A 15,000-nucleotide genomic window follows, 5' to 3' on the forward strand; every position below is an offset into this window, starting at 1 on the left:
ACAGACAGACAGACAGAGAGAGAGTGAGAGAGAGACACAGAGAGACACAGAGAGACACAGAGAGACACAGAGAGACACAGAGAGAGACAGAGAGACACAGAGAGAGACAGAGAGACACAGAGAGAGACAGAGACAGAGAGAGAGAGAGAGAGAGACAGAGAGACAGAGACAGAGAGAGACAGAGAGACAGAGAGAGAGAGAGAGAGAGACAGACAGACAGAGAGAGAGAGAGAGAGAGAGAGAGAGAGAGAGAGAGAGAGAGAGAGAGACAGACAGACAGACAGAGAGAGAGAGAGAGAGAGACAGACAGAGAGAGACAGACAGACAGACAGACAGACAGACAGAGAGAGACAGACAGACAGACAGACAGACAGAGAGAGACAGACAGACAGACAGAGACAGAGACACAGAGAGAGAGACAGAGAGAGACAGAGACACAGAGAGAGAGACAGAGAGAGACAGAGACACACAGAGAGAGAGAGAGAGAGAGAGAGAGAGAGAGAGAGAGAGAGAGAAGCCATCAGTACAGCATGGTGATGACAAGAAAGACATGGCCAAGACATAGAGCAGAGTTAGCCCAGGACCTTTAAACATTAGCTGAGAATCTCTCTCTCTCTCTCTCTCTCTCTCCTTTCCTCCCTCCCCCTCTCTCTCTCCATCCCACTCTCTCTCTCTCCCCCTAGGGAGAAGGCCAAAGAAAGAGCCCCGCGCTCCTATGTATGTTTAACCTTTGAAGGGCCCTGCTGTGCAGAGCAAGGCCTGCCACCTGTTCAGTATGTGTGTGTGTGTGTTGGGGGGAGAGGGGTGGGGGGAGGGCGGGGATAAATCTCCCAAATTTTGATGAGCAGAGACAGCAGTGAGTCGCCATGGGGATGTGCAATTGGGCATTCTCAGGAGGGGATTTGGGTAGTCTCTCTCTCTCCGCCTCTCGCTCCCTCTATTTCTCTCTCGCCCTCTATTTCTCTCTCTGTCTCTCCCACTCTCTCGCTTTCTATCTCTCTCTCTCTCGGCTTTTCAACACAGCGTCTCCCGCGGCGAATGGGGCCTAGCCTGAGTGGCTCCAGGGCTCCTGTGTGTGTGCCACACCAAAGGGGTCTCGCCTGGATCTCCCTCCGTCTCCCCCAGTCTCTCCTCAGTCTCCCCCAATCCGCCATATGCCAGCCGCCCAGGGGGGGGGCGACCCCGGCCATTGACTCGGCTGACGACCGCCACCAGTTGGCGGATTCTCTCACGGACCCCGGGCGCCGACGCTGGTGCCGGTGGTGCCGGGGTGCTCTAAGTGCCACGGGCGTAATTCTGAGAAGAGGGACTGAGAGGGAGTCCCACATGGGTCCCATGACTCCAGTGTAGACTACCGTCTACCAACCCTAATGTCTTGTGGCTCCTGTCTCCATTGGGCCCCCCAAGAGTCCAAAGTAAAGTCTGAGGCCCCGCCATCCACAGTCAGATAAATAAGGAGGTGTCAGAGTGTTATTGTACCGAGCTGCTAGGGGAAATGAAAGACTAACTGGAATGGACACCATCCCTGGGGTGGTAGCACACACGCACACACACACACACACACACACACACACACACACACACACACACACACACACACACACACACACACACACACACACACACACACACACACACACACACACACACACACACACACACACACACACACACACACACACACACACACACACACACACACACACACACACACACACACACACAGAACCAAGCAGGGAGGCAGGCAGGTAGACAGACAGACAGACAAAACATGCAGACAGGCAAGCCCGCTCGCATCCCCCCCCACACACACACACACACACAAGGAAGGCAGGCAGGCAAACACTCACATACAAACGGTGAGAAAATACAGTAGGTGTGAGAGTGTGAGAGGGAGCGGCGAAGGGAGGGTGGAAGGAAAAGGGAGATTGGGTTGGAATGAAGGAAGGAGGGGGAGAGAGAGGGCAAGTTGAGGGAAGCAGGAGAAAAGATGGGAGAGTGAGGAATCGGAGGAGGGCGAGAAAGAAGAGATCACGGGGAAGGGGTGATTGGGTTAGGAAAGAGAGAGAGAGAGTGGGAGAGAGAAGAAAGAGAGAGAGAGAGAGAGAGAGAGAGAGAGAGAGAGAAGGAAGGAGTTGAGGACGGTAGAGGGAGACACAGGAATGGAGCAATCGGAGAAGGGGAGATGATGGCGAGAAAAGAGGGGGAATGAGGGGTGGACTAATTAGTTCAATAATAGAATGTTCAATGTTCATGCTTGAACATGGTATGGCCAGTACTGTAGGTATAGTAGCCCAGTGTCTCATGATCACTTGAAATTGGATTCGGTTGGAATGGGAGGGAAAAGAAGAGGGGGTTGATTGCTACCTGAGTGTCTTGTCCCGTGTATCTTTCCCAAACCATTTTCAAACCACAAGCGTACTTTCTCACTCTCCCCTTCTCCCTTCCTTGGACCCGTTCTGTACACCCCCCCCACCACTTGCTCTTTACCCCCCCCTCCCCCTCTGTCCCTCCTCTTCTCCTATCTACCCCCCCCCCCCACCACCCATCTCTCTCTCTCTCTGCTGAATTTAGGTTTTGGGTGGAAACCTGAGTGAGTCTGGGACGCAGGACAAGAGGGAGCCAGCCTCATAAATATCCTGGCTGCGGCCACAGCATCCACACTCTGCTCTGCGTGCGTGTGCACTTGCGCGCGTGTGTGTGTGTGTGTAAGAAAGAGTCGCCCACTCGCAGAGAAGCGGAAATGTGTTCTTCCCTTTACACTGGCCCATCTATTGATGTATAGCATGAGATATCTACGCAAAGCTGATCCCAGAGATACACAATTTAATGCTGCTAGCAACTATATTTATTATAAACATTTACAATGAAGATTGAAATAAATAAATAAGCCAAATAATGTGAATTCAAGTTAAGTGTTATGTATCTGAATAGTGCGTTCAAACCAAAACATTTTTTTTTTCATGCAAGAGCAATTTTATTACACAACAATTAAACACAATTCTAGAACAATCCAACAACATTATCACAAGGCCATATGTGCATCTAGAACCCGTGGAAGGAGATCTAAGCGAGTCATTACTGTGTTCTCTAACTCCCTAATTTGTCCCTCACGTTTGAACTGACAGCTTTGAGGAGTAGAAGAAAGAAAAAGAGAGGAATATTAAAACAAATTCGAACCAAATGAGTGGGCCAGCGCTCCATCCAAAACCACTTTACACTTGGGCCCCTCGGGCATCGCCCTGATTTTTTCCACCAAGAGACTTTGACTTGAGCTTCCTTCTCTTCTATTCCCCTTTGTGCACAATTCAGAGGAATTAGCGTTTGGCATTTGCCTCCTCTTAACTAAATGCTAACCATCACAATGTGTGTGTGTGTCCACTTACGTAATGTATCTGTATGGAGAAATTGTGTTTGTGTGCGGGTCTGTGTGCGCATGCGTCTAAAGAGAGAGGGAGCGAGAAAGAGTACGCAGGGGGAACGAAAATGTACCTGTGTTCGAATACCCATACTAACATACTGTATACTACATACTTAATGAGTATATACTACACACTATAAGTTCATTTTAGTATACTGTAAACAAACTATCTTTCCAGTTGAGCGCACTAGCGCGTAGCCTGTCTACCGGAAGCTAATGTTGTTGCTATGCAACCTCTTTGCTAGCTTGTTAGCGTAACGAGACACCTCACAATTCCGGGTGTGTTCGGAAATTCAAATCTGGAGTGCCAAGAGTGCGCAAATCCAGAGCGTTGTCAGATGTATGGACATTCAGGACATTCAGAGGAGCGTACACTAGACGCTCTGGCCGAGGAGTAGGGTTGAGCCGAGTGTTCTGACCTCACAACTGCAGTCAAGCACCCAAGTGGCTGTAACTGTGCTGCTGGCAGCGATTTAATTACGCTTTTTTCTTTTCGCTGACACCGGCCATATTCAACGGGTGTTGCGCGTTCGTAAATCGTTCAGTTATTCGGTGCTCTGGTACACTCTGAAATCGGAGTAAAGAGACTTAAATATGTCCATTGAGAACCCACAACGACTACACCACTTAGCTAAGAATGACGTGAATAATCAAATTAATAAACGTTGGGTAGTTAGTTAGATAGCATTTCATTAATATACTGCCTGGCAAGTTCGATGTATTAGTAGCCAACTAACATTAGGACAGTAACTAGCTAACATACTGGTTAATACTGTAATGCTATGCGGTTCGTAAGAATAGTGTGGCTAACAAATTGTCAGCCAACATAACTTGTAATGTAACTTATTTGAAAAGTAATGACTTGATTACATTGCTTAACATTTTCTTAACATTTGTCATTAAAGAAATGAATTTGTATTCCTCTTTCGGGCTGCATATTTTCAACCTTTTTCTTCAAATTTGCACATGTTCTGAAACCAAGCCCATTTTCTGAAGAATTGCATTATGGGCCCTAAAAGCACGTAAATAGTGTCCACTGCTTGTATCCTTCATATTTTGGTGAATTTAGTACAACATCCTGGAACTTTTGGCATACTAACTATATCCATACTACGACCAATAAGCATACTACATACTCAATTTAGATCACAAATAGTACGGTTAGTGTGGTTAATATGAGTATTCGAACACAGCTTGCGTGAGTGTGTGTATGTAAATATATTGGTTGGATAAAAGGGGGCCTGTTTCACTTCTGACATCCAAGTAAAGACTTCATGTGAGTGAGCTGTCAACAGGGAGTCATCCCAGAAGACAGAGCGGCACCGAGCAGAGAAGAAGCCTGGAGAAGAAAGCCTTTGAAATCAGTCAGACCCTAACGCATGGCACACATCCCACCCCATGTCCTAATACACCGTTTGAGTTGGTGCCACACTCTTTAATTGTTTCAGAACAAAGCTATACAACAAAAAAAAACATGATTTATTGGGTGCTGTTTTATCATTACACACACCACGCCTCCTCCTGTGAGCACATCACTCCAGAGCTGTCCAACCTCCACTGGCTCCCCATATGCTCACGCATTGACTTTCAAATCCTGGTTCACACCTACCAAGCTATCCACAACTCTGGACCCAAGTACCGGTCTGACCTCATTCTACCCTGCTGCCCCACACGCACCCTTCGCTCCTCCAGGTCCGGCTCCCTTCAGGAGCCCTGCAGCAGACTGAAAAGTATATGGGTGACAGGGCTTTCAGAACACACTTTCAGTCACTGTCAGGGCTGCAGAGTCTCTGGCCTCGTTTAAAGCACAGCTAAAAACTGGGACTGTTCAGAAAAGCTTTCAAGGGCCTATGTTCATTCGGTTCTCCTGTCCACCGGATCTGACGACATCTGTATATAGCTTTGATTGTCTGCTTAGAATGTTCTGTGTTTTGGATTGTTTACATTATTATTATTTTTTAAATTAAAATACATTTGTAGTCAAAGCTCTATACAAATTAAATGTATTATTATTATTATTATTATTACTTTGAATCAATGACTCGGTTTTATGCAGCAACTAAGGACCATTCTATCAACAGGGCCCGGGAGAGAGCAGTGATATTCACCGACTGAGATCAAAAGATCCCCACAACGGATCCCACCAGATCCCAATATTTACATGTCACCATTACAATTCTGTTGTTTGATCACCTCTGCCTCTTAGAGTCTGAGTATGTGAAACACTTTTCAGTCCACTGAACTCGTTCAGATTTAACGTGCAATGAGATTTGGCTTAACAATAAGAATGTCATGGACATTTCAAAATTCTAATGTTTAAGTACTTCTGTATAGACTTTCCTCTCTGGGCATATTGCAGAGAAATGTTCTGGGAAATAGCGATACTGGATCGGATTCTGGGCTCCAGCTCCTATTGTATTCAGGGATTTGGCACTGCACTGGAACAGCCTCTCTCCCCCTGAGAGGATATGGAAATAACCCCTTATTAACCAGGCTATACTGGAGCAAGACCAGTGTCCCTTTATAGCCTCAAGTATAAAGTACCAGACATACGGTATGACTCATGAGGCTGTCTGATCTCTGATCTCTGATGTGTCAGTTTCATCCAATGGAAATGGGACAAAGATGCATGTCTGATAGTGTCTTGAAATATAGAAGTGGACGTTCATTGTCCATTGTTCACTTACAACATGACAAATGTTTTGTATTCTGGGTTAAGATGCACATCTGATAATTATTTTAAATAGAGACAGTATACTGGACCATAATTTAAGTCCAATGCAATGTTCCCTTACCTATATTCTTAGAAGAAAAAAACTCTCCCTATTTGGAACCTAAAAGTGTTCTTCAGCTGTCCCCACAGAATAACTCTTTGAAGAACCCTTTTTGGTTCCAGGTAGAACCCTTTTTGGATCCATGTAGAACCCTTCCACATAAGGCTCTACATGGAACCCAAAACAGTTCTACCTCGAAATCAAAAAGGGTTCTACCTGGAACAAATCTTCAGTATTCTGGGTCAAGATGGACCTGTGGAGGCCTGATACTGAGGAAAGAGATTGAAAATGCCCTTAGATAACTGTTGAACCCCGAAACCCCAACACCCCCATCTTGAAATCCGTTCCCCTCCCATCCTCTGGCAACGGGTTTCATTTAGAATCTGCCGCAGGGATGTCAGGGCCGCCCTCAAGCATGATTAATGATGATGGTTTCCTGATAAAACACTTCAATATGTTGTTTCATATCGCCAGCCATAACCATAACCCTTTTCTCCCTCTGCCCCCCCCTTCTCCCTTCTCCCTCCCTCGTCTACGAGTCCCCCTAGAGCTCATTTACTGTGATTACCAATAACAATAACACAACCATTATCTTTTATTATGGCGTTCTCCCAGGACCCAGCCAGCACGCCGACACTTTGATACAGTTACAAAACAGCTCCTATTTCAACCTTTTGCTTGTTTTCTTGGCTCAGGACGTAGTAAATGCGGCGTTTCTGTTTCCGTCCGAGACGTAAGTACAAATAAATGGCAACGGTCCTGTAAATAGATGATTAAGCTTTGAAATTGCCTGAAACAGTTTTATGGTGGGGCACTGGTAAAAGCTTGCCTATAGATACCAAGCCTGCTGTTAGATGTAAGTGTCGTCTTACGTTACAGTGTGAGGGCCAAACTTGAGGAGGTTTGTTCTGTGATCAAAAGAATACTTCAGCCTCTAGAGAACTAAACCTTATGTAGCCTAGTCATTAATTCCATTTCATGTTCATTCTACTACAATGGCAGTGGTCAAAACATGATGAGTAGTACTTTATCCTGTGATTAGAGATTATTTGAAAAAATGTCTAAACTTTACAATCCAGAAAGTACCAGACATGTTAAAGGCCCAATTCAGACGTTTTTATCTCAATATCAAATCATTTCCTGGTAACAATGAAGTAGCTAACTGTGATAGTTTTCAATTATAATGGTCAACAAGAAACACAAATAGATTCTTAGCAAGGACTGTCTGGGTGTGGTCTGAGTGGGGAAGGGAACAATTATGTTATTGGCAGAGAGGTTTAGAACTCTTTCTTATTGGTCTATTAACTAATTTACTGCTTGGTGATGTCACCAGGCATGCCAAAACTCCATCCCAACAAAACAGACTGACATTTCAGGCAGTCTTTTCAAACAGCTATTTCACTAAAGGGGTATTATCATCATTTTCACAGTTTTACAGTATTATTCCAAACCCAAAGTGTGACAATATATATAAAACACAGAAAAATTTAGTTTTTGACTCCACTGGGCCTTTAACAATTGCAAAAATGCAAGTGCTTAAAGGAAGTTTTCAATAGATGATACTACAGCACACATGTTTCCGCTGTGGAAGACTGTGCATTCCAGAGTGGCTACGTTTTATTCCTACGGAGCCGGACTGACCCCGTTTCACCTACAGTAGCATGGCTCATCTGTAACCTTGAACGTCTCCTCTCGGGGTCTCGCGTTTATGATGTCACAAAGGCCAGTCGTTCTGGGTTTATAGCAGTCGCTCTCCCGGAGAAAGTTCTAATCCAGCTGTAGGCTAGTCAACCCCCTCCTCGTAAATGAGTGTGTCCAATCTACCCACTGTGTTTCATTAAGAACAGACCACATCAATCCAGGTCCCTGCGTACCACGCGCTACTTCAGGGAACACGGCACAGTTGAAGGACCTCACAGCACACCAGTGCTCACAAACTTAACACCAGCCCTGTAGTCACAGACCACACATCCAGACCTCTAGTCGTAGACCACACGTGAGACCTCATGAGACCTCACAGCAGACCGCACCGTAGACCTCACAGAACCTCACCCCTGTCACTCATCAACCAGACACTCGTCCAGTACATACAGTCCAACTCTGATACGTCGAGCACAACAATGCGACATTTGGGAAAACAGGATATTTGAGTTTTTTTTGGACCAGATGAATTGGAGTGTTAAAGGAAGTGCCTGATCCTGTCAGATCCTGGTTGTTGTAGATTCAATGGTGAAATAGGGGGAAGTAAGTGGGGCCAAGAGTGCATAGCAGAAGATCTGAGGAGAGGATAGATGGATGGACAGACGTATAGATGGGCAGATGAACAAGAAGACAGGAGGTGGAAGCCAAAGGAGAGTGGGGAGGATTCCAATGGGGTGGGACAGGAAGAGAAAGCAGCCTCGTGAAAGGAAGGGTTTCAAACTCTTTTCATCGTCTGCCTGAAGACCAGAGCTTTACAACAGCAAGATGAAGCGGCGCCACTGGAGCAGACTGGCCTGGCGCTTCTCAACGAATCCCAGACGCAGAGGCAGAAAAGGACCCCACCCCTACAACCACCCTCCCCAGCCAAACCCACCCAAACTACTCCCAACACAGCTCTATATCCCTCTGTGTCACCCCAGTGACTCCAATCATTCCCACTGAGATCTGAGGAATCCCGCAATGGATCCCAAAGCTGCCACCAGTTTGCATTTCACCATTCAAATTCTCTGCTGTTTTATCACCTACCTCTCGCAGTCTGCGCATGTGACTCGTCGCAATAGTATTGATGGAACTAAGGCAGTTTAGATCGATACTCCAATAAGTTCCTTCCATAATCTCCTTTCTTTCACGCCCACTGATCTGAGGACTTGATTTTTGAGAACACCATAGTAGACACCTACAGTTTCTTTACCTTTGGGTCAGTCCACCAATTAAGTACCTTTAGGCTAGTGCAACTTAGTATAAAAAAATAAGAATAATAACAACATTTTAACATTCTGTCATAAAGAGCACATGTTCAACTTAATACATTTGTGGGGGTCCTCATGATGACGTGGCAAGTGACACTTTGCTTCTTGTAGTGAAATATCTTGAAAACCTTACTGCTGACATGCAAAACATTAACGGACTGTATCAACAGTGGACTAATTAGAAAATGACCAAAGATAGTTTTTCAGTGGAGTTTTTCAGAGGAGTTTCCCTTTAAGTGCCAAATAAAGTACCAGAGTTGAATGTAACAGGGTTGAGGATTTCTTCTTAAATCAGTCATAAATCCCCTTGCGACAGGGGGAATGAAAGCTTGTTGTGTGCAACAGGGAGGGGCAATTGAATGCAAGCTTCACTGAGAAATTGAAATTCTCAAAACATTTCTAACCTGTCTATCTATGGGTAACAGGGTTGACGTTTTATGCTCGACCCGCTCAGTTTCCCACCACAAAACACCAGAAAATGTACAGAAAGAGTAGAATTATCTCACCTGACTTTACAACTATGACTCGACGAGTGGATGTTCAATGTTTCCTTTCAATAAAAACAGTCATTGTTTTTTTTCCCCTATTAAAATGAAAGTTCAGGTCACGTAACAAGAGTTGACCTTGAAATGAGGGACAGACGTATAGGATTCACTCATCACATGAAAGTAATAATCTTCAGAAATGAGTTTGTCAAAGCAACAAAATAACTAGGGACTTACAATGATGGTGAGAACCTGGAGAAATGTTGGGGTTAAGTGGGTCAAAATCTTCCAAGAAGGCACGTCTTAGCAAGTCTTTATGTTAAACATCAGACGTATTTCATTGTACGTGGTCTATATTAAAATGGCACTTCATTTCATATAACAGGCTTTTAAAATGCAATATTGGTGCACAAGTTCTACTTAAAATGTCAAAGGGATGCAAAAGGTACTCTTTTCGCGGAACGACCCTATTAAAGGTAATGGAGTCACGGAGGCAAGGACAAAGGTGAAAATAAGTATTCCAACACAAGCCATGTTTGGTGTGCAGCAAGGTTGGGTCAGTTCCAATTAAATGAAGTCAATTCAGGAAGTAAACTGAAATTCCACATTTTTCTCAAAGAGATTGGTATACAGTAACAAATGATTCCAACACAAGCCACGTTCGGTGTATAGTAGTAACACTATGACCCTTACCAGTCCAGACTGAGAGAGCGCCTCCTGTAGGACGGAGGTCTATCCAGTGTAGTCTTCTCAGGTTTGGTCTGCCGCTCTTTTAGGGACAGCCGGTGAGTGAATTTGGATATGCTCGACTCTGGCCTGGATGAGGGAACACAAATACACACAGAGTCAGTACTTAGTCCAAAAAAGTAATCAACAGATGAAGCATACATCTCTAATATTATAACTATTCCCTTGAAGGACTATCGCTTTCTGAGTAAGCAGTGATCACTCACTGTTGGGAAAAAGATGCAGTGAGGTCTTCATCTCTCTATATTAGGTTGGCAATGTCCCAGCTCCCCCTATCTGTCCAAATTAAAAACGGAACATTTTCATATTTCCTGTTATTCATCACAGGCTGATTTGATGAGATTCAGCTCTGGTAATATTGCTGTGGTAACAGCATGGGGACCAGTCATTGCTTTAAAAGCAATTTGGCATCAAAGAGTTGCACTCACAAGAGCCCCGTTTATACTTGGTTCTAACATTCTTCCTTTGTCATGATCTTGTCCACATTCTGATTGTGCCAACATTTTTTAAACAGGTGTAGACGATTAAAAGATGCAAAGTGAACGGATTTTGATCAGATCTTTTAAGTGTAAACCAGCCAGATCGCTCAAGATTGATTCACAAATTGGACATCTGTCCATGTATCGACCCCAACCTAGGGGTGGCAGGTAGCTTAGTGGTTAGAGTGTTGGACTAGTAACTGGAAGGTTGGAACATCGAATTCCTGAGCTGACAAGGTACAAATCTGTCGTTCTACCCCTGAACAAGGCAGTTAACCCACTGTTCCCAGGCTGTCATTGAAAATAAGAATTTGTTCTTAACTGACTTGCCTAGTTAAATAAAGATAAAATATCCTGAAGATGTTGCAAAATGCCTCCAAATTGGACACTGGCAACAGTGAGCACTACCATCAAGTAGGCTAGGGTGTTGTGGACGGGGGTGGTGGATGGATCTAATCCCATCACGATTAAAAACAAGTGTCACCCACCGGGATTGAATGCACAACCTTTGGATCCACCTAGCAAACCAAAAATTGGTTGTGTGAATCTTCCCAGAGCATTCGTTAGGTCGAGGCAAATGTTTTCACAACACAAAAACTGTCCAGTCGTGGGGGTAATTATGGAACGTTTGTATAAAACATTCTCCTGATGTTGCGAGACCTCTCCTAGAACACCTTTCATCTGTTCTTTAAATGTTCCCCAGAATGTTTCATGAGGTTGTGGTGAGAACAACGTGAGGACATCGAGAAAGATACCGTGTGTTTCCTAAAACACAAAAACTGTCCAGTCGTGGTGGTAATTATGGAACGTTAGTATAAAATGTTGGGGCCTCACAGGTACTATGTTAAAACTAATATAAAGTAATACGCTGTTAATATATTTTCAATTCATTATTTCACACATTGTACCTGTGGGCTGCCCCTATAAGAGGAGGAAGAAGACATTACAAAAGGTACATTACTACAGTATTGATCATTTTGATCACATTATAAAGTTGAAGAGATAATAAATTCAATATATATACAAACGTTTCGAACCCAACCTCGCATCCCATTCCTCCAACCTCACCCAGCCAACATGTCTTCATCCAACCCCCAATAGCCAGAAGGGGGAGCCATGGGAAGCATTGAACTACAGAAATTCAGCCGTGGCAACATATTCACTTTGACAATAGATATTCTGCCAGTTAAAGCTGAAATATGTAACTTTTTGGGCGACCCGACCAAATTCACAGAGAAATGTTAGTTATAGATTTGCCATTCTCATTGAAAGCAAGTCTAAGAAGCAGTAGATACGTTCTATGGATGCTATTTCTATGCTTCACATTCTTAAGTTTTCTTTGTGCGTCTTTTTTTTACCTTCGGTTTTGTACACCAGCTTTAAACAGTTGAAAATATCCTATTTTTGGTTATGGAAAACATATTTCACAGCGGTTTAGATGGTACAATAACTCTGAACACCCGTCAAACTCAACTCTGGACCTCGAAGCCAGTTCCACTGCATTTTTTTCATTGTTGATCTCTAATCAGGGACTGATTTAGACCTGGTGGGTGCAATTAATAATCAGGTAGGACAGGAAACCAGCAGGTTCCGCACCTCGTAGGGTATAGTGTATATTGCACCTTTCAAGCAACTGGGATGTTATTCCATCGACTGAGGTCGGATTGAAAGGATCTGAGCGTTATGCTTCTGGCAGAGATATGACCACTCTAGTCTATTAAAAGCTTTTTCTGCATCGAGAGAGATAATACAACCGGTTGATTAAGCATTTAAGATATTTAATAGTCGACAGAGGTTATATGAGGAGAAGTGTTTTTTTTTGGTCCGTGTGGAACAATTTGGGTATGTCTCGAGACGGGATGACAACATTTTGGAAAACAGTTTCACATGCAATATCTGTGCTTGTAAAGGATAGGGAGAGATAGTGAGAAGACTGGATGGCATCCTTACCTTTTTTTAACAAGTGCAACATTTGTGCTGTATTCACATCTCTCCCAAATGAAACTTTGTGAACAGCCGTGTTAATCATTTCGAGCAATAGTGGACCTAATTGATTCAACATTTTTCAAATAGACTTTAGGAGGAATCCCATCCAGGTGATATGTGCCTTTATTCATGCTATCCAATGCCCTTTTGAGTTCATTGAGAAGGATTTGGGCACCCAGTGAGGTGGCTTCCTCTGTTGAGAGAAGATTGAGATCTTAACTATTTTAGAAAGGACTTCTTAGTCTGGCTTGGTGTGGATTTACAATCAGATGTGTACAGTTGTTTATAGAACTGGGAGAATCTTTTATTGATTTATTTGGGTTCGGATAATAATTCCCCCCCGTTTCAGATTCAATAGTCGCTATATCGGATAAATTAATCACTACTGTGTAGCTTGTCGGCCAGTAAACTATTGGGACGATTACCATGGAAGTAACGATTGAGTCTAACTCGATGGATGACAAATTTGTATCTCTGTCTTCTCAATAAATGAAGTTCTGTCTTGACTTTGGACAGAGTAATTGGTGCCATTCTTTGTTACTTTTAGTTGACATGAGTAAGAGTCCCTACTCATTAATATTATCAGGTGGTGGCCTAGCGGTTAGAGCATTGCACCGGTGACCACACGGTTCCTCAACACGGGGTGGCCACATAAGTGCACCTTCAGTCCCCTCCTGTACACCCTGTTTTCACACAACTGCATGGCCTCGCACAGTCCCAACTCCACCATCAAGTTCGCTGACGACACGGCAGTAGTAGGCCGGATTACCAACAATGACGAGATGGGGCCTACAGAGAGGAGGTATGCACTCTGACGGCGTGGTGCCGGGTAAAACAACCTCTCCCACAACGTCAGCAAAACAAAGGAGCTGATTGAGGATTTCAGGAGGAACCGGGCAAAATGTCTGCAGCCTTGAAGGTCCCCAAGAAGACAGTGGCCTCCATCATTCTTAAATGGAAGACGTTTGGATGCCATGAGTGTGCAAAGCTGTCATCAAGGCAAAGGGTGGCTACTTTTTTGGTTACTACATGATTCCATGTGTTATTTCATAGTTTTGATGTCTTCACTATTATTCTACAATGTAGAAAATAGCAAAAATAAAGAAAAACCCTTGAATGAATAGGTGTATAAACTTTTGACTGGTACTATATATATATATATATATATATATATATATATATATATATATACTGTATATATATTGCAGACACTTATCCAGAGCGACTTACAGGAGCAATTAGGTTTAAGTGCCTTGTTCAAGCACACAGACATATTTTTCAGCGAATCGACTCGGGGATTCAAACCAGCAACCTTTTTCGGTTACTGGCCCAACACTCTTAACAACTAGGCTACCTGCCGATGGGGTTAGTACTGAACACTAACCCCATCGGCACGATCTCCCCGCTCATTTCCCACTTCCATCCCTTTCCCATTCACTATTTCCTGAACTCCATCCCAAACAACCAACAAGTATATTTTCCAGTATGAATCATGTGAGAGGGTGTGGGAATATCGTCAGACGGCAGCCAAATTGATGGGAGATTAGGCCGGACAGGGGTTCAGCGCATAGTTAGCGCATTGGGCCAGTAACCGGAAGGTTGCAAGTTGAATCCCCAAGTCAACAAGGCAGACCGAGGGGTTTCTCAGGGAGAGTTGGGAAACGCAAAATACACATTTCCAATTCACTCATGTGTATTAATATACATATGTACATGTGTGAAAGAGCACCCACCAAATTATTATTATTAGTACACTGCTAAATTAGACTAGTGCCTCTGCTTGTGCCCGCCAAGTGCCAAGTACTATGGGGGACTCTAAAACATCATTTACATGCTCCATATTCATAAAACAAAATTGTACTTTAATAATAATTGTAGCCCTTCAATAAACGATCAATATAAAGGCCAACATTGACCCGTTGAAGAGATGTCTACATGGTCGTTTAATGAGAGGGAAAGGCCCAACTTATTCAGTCATCGATAAATAATGACAGCCAATGATCTGGTTCGAGGTAATAGGGCGGCCAATGATCTGGTTAGAGGTAATAGGATGGCCAATGATCTGGTTTGAGGTAATAGGACGGCCAATGATCTGGTTAGAGGTAATAGGGCGGACAATGATCTGGTTAGAGGTAATAGGATGGCCAATGATCTGGT

At 43.9% G+C, this 15,000-nt stretch overlaps 1 protein-coding gene across 5 annotated transcripts in view; it reads right to left on the minus strand.

The window, feature by feature from the left end:
- The window catches only part of LOC118365752 (ankyrin repeat and fibronectin type-III domain-containing protein 1), a 287,901-nt gene that overhangs the window by 36,144 nt on the left and 236,757 nt on the right, over positions 1-15,000 (minus strand). For all 5 annotated transcript variants that reach the window (XM_052488465.1, XM_052488464.1, XM_052488459.1 and 2 more), the window contains one exon: positions 10,325-10,447. In XM_052488465.1, the coding sequence (XP_052344425.1) occupies positions 10,325-10,447 (123 nt within the window). The remainder of the gene's footprint in view (positions 1-10,324; positions 10,448-15,000) is intronic.

The sequence above is a fragment of the Oncorhynchus keta genome, chromosome 3, assembly GCF_023373465.1.
Source record: "Oncorhynchus keta strain PuntledgeMale-10-30-2019 chromosome 3, Oket_V2, whole genome shotgun sequence".
In the NCBI taxonomy this organism is placed as follows: domain Eukaryota; kingdom Metazoa; phylum Chordata; class Actinopteri; order Salmoniformes; family Salmonidae; genus Oncorhynchus; species Oncorhynchus keta.